General features: G+C 41.8%; 1 protein-coding gene across 7 annotated transcripts in view; it reads right to left on the bottom strand.

The window, feature by feature from the left end:
• Positions 1 to 1,860: 1,860 nt before the first annotated feature.
• LOC105497446 (gamma-aminobutyric acid type A receptor subunit gamma3) overlaps positions 1,861 to 10,005 on the bottom strand; it is a 560,409-nt gene continuing 552,264 nt past the window's right edge. For all 7 annotated transcript variants that reach the window (XM_011768539.2, XM_071067300.1, XM_071067299.1 and 4 more), the window contains 3 exons: positions 7,285 to 7,481; positions 6,926 to 6,985; positions 1,861 to 2,385 (listed from right to left, as the gene is read on the bottom strand). In XM_011768539.2, the coding sequence (XP_011766841.1) occupies positions 2,104 to 2,385; positions 6,926 to 6,985; positions 7,285 to 7,481 (539 nt within the window). In that variant the 3' untranslated portion in view covers positions 1,861 to 2,103. The remainder of the gene's footprint in view (positions 2,386 to 6,925; positions 6,986 to 7,284; positions 7,482 to 10,005) is intronic.

Below are 10,005 nucleotides of genomic sequence, written 5' to 3'. Positions count from 1 at the left end.
TGTCCAATGGAGGAGACATTTCATCTAAGACAGTATTGTCAACCTGTTTCTCCACACATATTCTTGGATTTTTAAACTGAACTCGCTAAATTGAAGCCAATTGGCTTGTGGCTTATGTAGTAACTACCAACCTGAAAGGCAGAGAGAAACAATGGGCTTGAATGTCTCACGCTGTATAGACTCCATCTTTGGAAATTGGGTCATCATATGTTGATATCTTTGCATCCATTTAATATGCAACAATCTTAATAGGAATAAGCAGATGAATCTAATTTCACTTTTTCTGGTCTCTTCGGCTCCCATCCTCTTCTGTGTCTGGTATACATCCAGGAAATTGTGTAAAATTGATACTTTTCTATAGTTTCTCTGCAAAATATTTTATTTTTCTGAGTAATTATGGTATGCACAATCGATAATCTTTAAAATTATGGTTTCTACGTGAAATGGATTCAGTTTTCTGTGTGAGAAAGATGAGAGGCACAGAGATTCTGGTTCAGAATTTTAATAATGCCAAAGCATTATTGACTAACTGATAGGACTTGTGTTTTGCCTATTGGTGAGGAGAAGTTTCAACAGAGAGTCTTCTGCAGTTCACACTGGCGTCCAGTTATAACAAAGAACTAATAGCAAGAAGCAAGTTGGTTTTGTGTTATAAAAATATCAAAAGAGTATTGATTGGGGGATATTTTTTCTTTGGGATTTTGCTATGTATCCATATTTCAAAGTATAAAATAATCTTGTTCATCAAAATATGTACTTGATGATCACCACTGCCCATTTTTTTTGCATCTAAAGTTGGTTTGAGTTGAAAATTAATATTCACTAATTTTTTTTTTTTTAATTTTGGCCAGGCATGGTGGCTCATGTGTGTAATCCTAGCACTTTGGGAGGCTGAGGCGGGCAGATCACCTGAGGTCAGGAGTTCGAGACCAGCCAGGCCAACATGGTGAAACCACCCCGTCTCTACTAAAAAAAAAAAAAAAAAAAAATTAGCTGGGTGTGGTGGGTGTGGTAGTGCGCACCTGTAGTCCCAACTACTCGGGAAGCTGAGGCAGGAGAATCGCTTGCACATGGGAGGTGGAGGTTGTAGTGAGCCAAGATGGTGCCACTGTACTCCAGCCTGGCCAGGCGACAGAGCGTGACTCTGTCTCAAAAAAAGAAAATAAAAATAAAATTGTATCTACGTCTTTCACACTCTGGCGTGTGTCTTCAAGATAACAGGTTGTGTTCACTGTACACCTTTGCAAAATGAAGACAATTACTGAACCTATAATAATGTAACATAAGCTGGGCACGTACTTGGGTTGAGCCTCAGTCTAGTTAAAAACAGCTCTTAAGGTGAAATGTTGTTGAACTAGTCCAAGAACCCAAGGTTCAAATATTGTTGACTCTCAGTAAGTTGGATTAAAGTAACAACCTTCTGATGTTCAGAGATAGTCATCTTTGACCCCAACATGAGCATTTTGAAAATCTTATTTTCACCTCCAATGGAAACCGTGGACAATGTGAGTGTACTCTCCCCAGGCCTAGAACGAGGTTATTAGGTAAAGGGGTGCCAGCTAACGGCAATGGTGCTGGAACCAGAGAGGTCACAGAGAAAGCAGACTGGGGTTGGAACCCGCTGCTGTTCACATTGGAGCACAGAGAGCCCAGGCTGAGCCAGCAGGAGTGGGTCTCGGCCAGGGGTGATTCAACACTCGTGAGCGCTACTACACCCAGGGCTGTGAAGGAAAGATACAGAAGGACTAGGGGCCTGAGAGAGCATCTTAGACATTCACTTGCACGTTTTACAGATTTCTTGGCAAGGGTAATCAGCAGCTGCTTCCAATATCCATAAACCATTCAGAAACAACACCAAGCTACAATTCAGTAGGGATCAGCAAGAATATTACTTTAAAACTCAATTAGCATGTGTGTGTGTGTGTGTAAAATACATAATAGAAACCTTTGCCAGGTACTTCCTGTGTTGCTGAAAGGTCATTTATAACAAGATACACGGAGCAGTGTCCTTCCTTGCTGCTCCCGATTGGTCACTACTGGTCTGGGGGCGACGGAAGGTCGAGTGTGTACCAAATGCTCTCCACTCTTCACCATGAGCAATGCTTAGAGATACAGGTATCCAACCCAGTAGACCAGGTTAAAGAGCAGGAAGGACGTGGGGAAAAAGACCCGGGAGTACGAGTCCAGCTCCAAGATGTCTATGTGAATACGCCCTTTTCTCCAGGATCCTGATTTACATTCTTCGTAGCAGCAGAAGAAGCTCTGACAGTCTTTGCCATCCAGACACTCATAGACACAGGTATCTTCAAATTCCTGCCAGTAAACGGAATTGTTTAACGTGGTCATCGCGGGTGGTGGTGGCCTCATGTCCAGGAGGGAATAGTTCTGCAGGCAACAAGAATGACACAACAACCATCGTAAAATGCAATAAAAACACCCTGAGGTGTATGAAGCAATCGGTTCATGTCACATCTGTCTCCTACAGATAAAGAGGATGAGTGGGCCTGCCCATCCCTCACACTCCCCCAGCGCTGGAGAGACTCGGTCCCTTTTTTTTTTGTTTTAAGGAGCAGAGAGTTTAATAGGCAAGAAGGAAGAAAGGAAGAAGCTTCCCTGTACAGAGACAGAGGGAGAGGGGCTCAAAAGCCGAGAGAGGAGACCCCCGTCTTCAATTCAAATGCAAGGAAAATTGCATTGCAGTTTCAAATCTTGTGTTTCCCGGATGATTAATGAAGAAGGTTAAGCATATTTTAAAATGTGTATTAGTCATTTGAAGTCCCTATTCTGCCTACTTTTCTGTGGATTTGTAGTAAGTACGGACGTATTATATATTTATCCCTTATATGTGAAACAGTACATATACTGAAGTGGGGAGGGACAAATAGGTTACTTTTTTTCCAATTAGTGAATAGTAAAAGGTATGACGTGCAGGAATGATGAGAGGATCTTCATGTCCCATGTGATTCTGGTGAAAGTGGGCATTCAGTGTGAGGGGGCTGGATACTGCTTACCATCTTAAGAAGCATAACCAAAAATGTGCCGACCTACAATGCTTTCTTTTCTACCTCCCAAGCCCTTCTCCTGACATGGAAAAGTCCAAATGGGGCAGATAAAGGAGAGAGAACAACATACTCTTCACTCCTCAATGAGAAGAATCATTCCTAACCCTGAGACATGGCTGCAAATAGACTTGTCAATTTTTCAGACAGAGGCTGAGCTCTTCTGAAAAACGATGAAGTGTGCACTACATTGAATTCCGTTAAGGGGACCTGTTTCTAAACTGGACTGAATGATGGAAGAGAACTAAACAGCATGTTTGCCTGTCTGCTTTGGTTTATCTGTGCTGGTGGATCGGAGATGGGCATATGCCACTGGCAGCCGTGGAGACTGATGCCGAGGAGGAGGTGGAGAGGGAACCCTTCTCAGTGGGCTTCCTGGCGAGGGCCTTTGCCTGGGTGTGGCACACTGCTGGGACAGAGGCCATTCGAAATTCATTAGAAAGCATCGTGACAACCTCTTATACTTTCACCCCAAAATACGATTACACGAAGACATGGTACTGCTTCCCTCCTGTTTTTGGGCCTCAGTTTGATTGGACATGCTCATAATCGTGGGATCATAAACTGGAGACAGGTGAAAGTGTCCGTCGGTCACTCAGAGTCGGTTCTTGCAGCCTTTGGTGTGCTCTTGTCCATGGGAAGCATCTGTGTGTGAGGACAGACCTAAAGCAGGATGGCCTGGACCACATGTTCACAGGGCGTTGCTTGCTCCTCACATGTGGCCACCTCCTTCTGCTACCAGTGGGGCCTCATGGTGCGGCTGCCCACCCTCCTCCTCATCCGCAATCCTGATGAACAGGCAGAAATAAAAGTCCCGCTGTCTCTATGGGCCTCATGTGGACACGTCTCTTCTAGGTTAATGTTCTTTGTCCCGAGTAGGTGTAAACATCACCAGGGGTTTGCTAAAACATAGCAATTCCCTGCCTCTATCCCACTGCATTGAAGGGATCTGCCTCTTTTTGACAAACTCCAGTGGAAATATCTGCCTTTATGAACAAACAATTGCAATAAAAGTTTCCTACACGTATACTTGACAGTGATCAGCCAGACATTCATCCACTCATTGCTTCAACCCCATTCCTCTATGTAGTCTCTTGCTGTGTGGATGGGACTGGGGGCTACCGGAGACAAGAGAGGAGAAGCCTGGTCGTCACAAGGCAGGGCAGCCCCACAGCAAGATTGTGGCTCAGACCGGGAGGCAGAAGGCTCTGCTGATGTGGGGATGGCTCACCAGAGATCTAAAGGGCAACCCTTGGAGGCCACAGGCAGGGCAGCAGGGTGGTTTCTAGAGAAGAGAAACCTCCACTTCATTTAGGAAACCAAAAAACACCTAGAGATCATATTTACAGTATTAAAAATGGTTCCCATTATGTCTTCATAGTTCACTGCTTTGAAATGAAACAAATTCCATTTTATAAGGTTGAAGCAAAATGTAAGATGTTAAGAGCCCTAAATAGCTTAAGAACTTCTTTACCTGCCTCCGTCTCATTAGTCATGAAAATTTCAAACGATGTCCAAGATAGAGATTTTAATTAACAATTCCCCCAAGTCCTCCTTGGCCTAGCTGGGTCCCTGACTCCCTCCTCTGTTGTCTGTGTGTGTAGCACAGCCCTGTGAGTGTCACGGAGCACCGTGCTTCCTGGGCACACGTGGAGTTCCTCAGCCTTGCATTTAACACGTTAGGAAAGGGGAACTGAGCAACTGGAACGGCTCACCCCAAGCCACACATGTGACTGTTCACGGAGCCTGCCCCTGTCCCCCATCACTGCTGCTTCATGTTGGTAATGGAGGCTCCTTCACTAGCATACAGCTTGCAGACTGACCTTTCAGAATACAGCTGGGAAGTTGACAGTTCTCACTCAGCAGAGGACAGACTTGCTTTTTCTTTGGCTTAGCATTATTCTTGCTGCAGGTCTCTGGTTGTGTCTTCTCACCAGGCCTGGCACCCTTTCTGTCTGTGAATTATTTTTCTTTGTACTTTCTTTAAGGTCATTAAACTTTCCAACTTTTTCTTTCTTTAAAAATATTTTTTCTGTTCATTTTGTGATATCTTTTTCTCTGTGTGTTAAAGGATTTTTTTCTTTTTTTGGCAACATCACTTCTGTACTAAAGATGTCAATATTTCCTCCTTTCAACACCCAGGTCCTGGCTATGTGTGATGATTGCACCCTTCCCCTCTCCCCTCTGTTTTGGTCCCATGCCATTTGGAAGCATTTGCTGGCAAAATCTGTATGTTCGCTGTGGCTTCCTGCAGCTGTAACAGTGATTTGCCCACAAACGTTTTGGAAGAACTATCATGATCCACACTTGCAGAGTGCAGAGAACTATGTAGTCTCCTGACAACGGGCTGGAAGTGCGCTGCATATGAGGTCTCAATTAGCAAGTAGCAAACCACCTGCAGCGTATGGGTGGGTTTGAAACATTTGATGTAATTAGTAAATTGTAATTAGTATACACATGTATAAAGGAATAAAAGTCATGATTGTAAATAAAAGTTGTTATATGATAAAAGTTGTAGTTCGCATCATTAATTTAAAAATATATTTCTTGGATTTTTCAATAAAGCTCCATTCTTATCTCTAGCCAAAAGAAATTCAGACTTGTTAATAGCTAAATGTAACAAATTTGTTTTTAAATTGTCCAACCTTGGTCAATATTTATAGGGCTTAATTTATCCACACTTCAATTTTCTGATTTGTAGAAAGGTTTGTTATGAGAATAAAGTGAGTTGATACATGAAAGCACAGAGAACATAATGTCAAGCATAGTGCTCAAAAGAAAGGGAGGGGGGTCGTCATTTTGAGAGGAGGAAGGACCTTCCAAAGCAGAACACAAGAAGCAGAAACTAGAAAACAGCGACAGATTTGACCACATGAAACAAAATCACACACACAGAAAAAGGCACAAAATAGGATAGTGGTAATGTTGCCAATTCAAGTTGAAATAAAAACTACATGACAAACAATATCATGAATATATTCTATATGTGACTATCTAAATTATATATTTTATAAAATACAATTTATATAATATGTAACATATATACCACCGTCAGATTTCTACTTTAAAATACTAATAAAAGTTTAAAAAATTCAAAAGCAATTCACGAAAATAGAAATGCAAATCAAAAATAAACAAGTGACAATATTGTCAATAGTCAAATAAATGCCAGTGAGAAAAGTTTGCAGAGCTCATTTTCCTGCTTGACTATCAAACTGAATGCACGGAAAGTTCAGGATGAGGTGTCTGGCATTGCTGATGGAGCTGGTGGAGCACCATTTGGCAAAGACCAAAGACCATGCAACCCCTCTGCCCAAACGTTCTGCTCCTAGGAATTTATAACCAAGCAAATCGTCACAGGTAAATACAAATTGGTAATGATAAGAACGTAAATGCAAGTGAAAAATGTGGATAAGCCCAGTCAGTGTCCTGCCAAGACTGCCTGTGCATCAATCATGAATGTAGGATATGATCATTACAATGATCCTATAAAATAATATTTGTGGCACAAAACTTAAGTACATGTAAGTACCTATTTTTGAGTTATCAAAGAGGCTATAAAACAATATAAAGATCATAATTCAGTTTTGCTAAAATGCATGAACATATATTATTTGAATGGCTGAAAAGGAACTATATATGCCATACACTAATCCCCATGTAGAAGGATTATGATTACTTTTCTCCTCTAATTTCCAGCTTGTCAGAGTTGGATTTTTAACCTAATACTAAACACATTTTTGAAGCCAGCATGTGCATCACTCCTTGGTCTTCAATACATGCATGCATCAACAGCAATCTACCTTTCAAATGCAATGTTTAGTGAAAGTTCTCAGAAATATTGACACCTGCAATGCTATACATACGGAGGGGGCTTGTAGGCTTATTCGCTCAGGAATCCATCTTGAGGAATCTGAATGTAGTAACTACAAGAAAAGAAGAACAATAACTGGGAAACTGTCATGAACATTTGCATCCAAAACCACTCAAGAGAAACCTTTAGGGCATGACTAAACCAAACCACATCACCGGTAGGTGACACAAGAGAGCTCTTAGAGTCACATTCACATCTTCAGAATCCCGTCTGGTTTGGAAGAGTCTTGTTGAATTGGGTATGTATATCATGCTTTATACGATCCTTAGGAATACAACTGCATTTAGGCACACACTCATCTCAAACAGCGTCCCCATTACCTCCCAGAGAACCTTTGCTACTGCAGCTCACCGATGTCGTCTTCTTCGTGGTGGTTGGTTTTCTACAGCTGGAATAGTAGTTGAGGGTAGCATACTCCATCAGTGCGGCGAAGACAAACAGGAAGCACACGGTCACAAAGAGGTCCATGGCGGTCACGTAGGACACGCGTGGCAAGGACTTCCTGGCGATGGTGCTCAGGGTGGTCATGGTCAGCACCGTGGTGATGCCTGCACAGGGGACAGGTAGCATGTTGTAAAAGGATGCAACATGCAACAGGAATCCCAGACCGTCACCCACATCCCTCCACCCCAGCACGGCTGCCTTACAGGAATCTCTGATGCTGCATACCTCATGTAATGTTACTTTGAATTTTAATGTCCACACAATTTCATAAGCAATGTTTCCATGAAATTTCTGATTAGAGTCTTCACAATAACACTAAAGTGCCTGAATCAAGTGAACACCTTTCAATTTATTCAGTAATTCTCTCATTGTTGGACATTTTGCCTTTTAAGCAATTTTTAACATCGATGCTCTTTTTGCAGTCCTATCTATTCCCTGCTGTTCCACATCTCACACTTCTGTGCAGCTAAATCCTTTTATTTCTTACTTCTCCTCACCTCCCCAGTTTGAAAACCCTCACTATTCTTGAAGACCCAGCTCCACTCTTGTCCTCCCGGCAGAGCTGACAACATGCATGTCTGCAGTATCCCTGTACCTTCTACGTATCGCAGCTTTTTTTTTTGTTTGTTTTCATTATCACAGGGAATCACATATGTCTTTACGTATCTGTCTCCTAAATAGTGTGGTCTTTAAGACAAAAACAGTCCCTTACTCATCTTTGCCTGTCCCCCAGCACAGACGCTAGCACATTTGAGGCATTTAAATGAATGCTTTACATCAAATGAAGCAATTAATTGGTAACACTCAATGTTGGTTTGACTTCGACTATTCCATATGCATGGGTCAACACTGGATGTTTAATCAAATATTGTGGAAAACATTCAGAAAAGAGACACAGACACACATGAGATGGATGGCTTAGAAGGGAAAACATGAAAAAAGACATAGAGACTGTTGAACATAAGAATAAAATGAAGAAGAGCGATTATCATGTGAAACAGGCTAAGACTGACTCTCCCGTGGGTGAACTCCCCAAGAAATCAGGACCTGTCAGAACTACTAGACAGGGCAGGTTAGTGACCCCAGATTCATGAACCCCTGAATCACAGGAATCTGAATTTTAATAGTCACCACCTCTGTAGCTCAATGGGAATACAGTAAAATATCTGCATCGCAGTACTAGTCAGAGAATAGGTACACAGGACAGATGAGGACACATTACTTTACACCTTTGTTGCAGCATTACAGCCTCTGTTTAGTTCCTCCCTGCACCTGTTCAAGGTGGTTCTGCCAGGGCCAGGTGGAGAATGAGTCTCAAAGCACAGGGTGGACAGCTTGTTGAGGTGTAAAGAATATCACCTGAAAGTCCAAGCCCTCCACCTTGCTCTGGGCCTTCTCAGCATTTGACCATGAGAAGCCACCTACCATCTTGAATCAGTTTCCTTAACTTGTGCAGTGAAAACAGAATGCTAGGTACTCTTTAATATAGATGGTAAAATTTCATGTAAAAATGCTATGTAAACCGGAAAAGTCTATACTTACATCAGATGTAGTTTTATGGAAAAAGATCTTTTGAAAAAATTATTTTATTTTATTTATATTTTTTAAGTTCCAGGGTACATGTGCAGAATGTGCATGTTTATTAGATAGATAAACGTGTGCCATGGTGATTTGCTGCACCTATCAACCCATCATCTAGGTATTAAGCCCAGCATGCATTAGCTGTTTTCCCTAATGTTCTCCCCCAGGGAATACTATGCAACCATAAAAAAGAATGAGGTCATGTCCTTTGCAGGGACATGGATGAAGCTGGAAGCCATTATCCTCCTTTAATAAACATCCAATTCAACTTTTAAAAATGTGATCACATCATGTCTAAGAAGTTCAAAATCTTAGTTTCTATTTCAATAGAAATACAAATTGTTTGTGTCTGCAATTTCCATAGACCTTGTCCATCAGTTTTCATGAGTGGCCTGTATTCCAGAGGTAGACAGTGGCCGTGTGCTTTATCCTCCCCACTTCCACACCCACCCTGAAACTATACACCCTGAAGAAAAATAAAGCTTAGGCATTTCTGTTTAGTTCAGGGGTCTAAGCTACCTAGTAAAGAAGGGTGCTGCTCTGCACAAACACCTGTTGGCATGACTTCCTCTTCGGGGAAAGCCCAAGGGAGTTCAGGAAGGTTATCTCAGCTGAGTCTATTACATATAGGATGCTTTGGGGATGATCCTGGTCTCACAGAATCCTAGAAAAACTTTCTTCTTGACCTTGGAGGGATGAGTGAATATAAATGCTGGCATCTTACCACAGTCAGAAGTAAACCTCCTAATTTAAACACAAACTATAATAACACTTTTTGACATTGGCTTTTTTTTTTCACTCAGCACAATGCCATTGACACATTTAACCGCTGCTGCATTAATAGTTTGTTCTTTCCTACTGCTGATATCATGGCTTGGGTGTTCCATAGTTTCGTTAGCCATTCACTTGTTGAGGGATATTTTGGTTGTGTCCAGTTCTTGGTGATTACATGAACATTCATGTCAGTGTAACAATATCATCCTATTTCAAGTGACTTTCTTGGAGACACATTGTAGCTGGGTCATGCTTTATTTTTTTAATCCTCTC

The sequence above is a fragment of the Macaca nemestrina genome, chromosome 7 (assembly GCF_043159975.1).
Source record: "Macaca nemestrina isolate mMacNem1 chromosome 7, mMacNem.hap1, whole genome shotgun sequence".
Lineage (NCBI taxonomy): Eukaryota > Metazoa > Chordata > Mammalia > Primates > Cercopithecidae > Macaca > Macaca nemestrina.
Note: the sequence above shows the minus strand (reverse complement) of the source record. Positions and strands in the feature narration are given on the sequence as shown.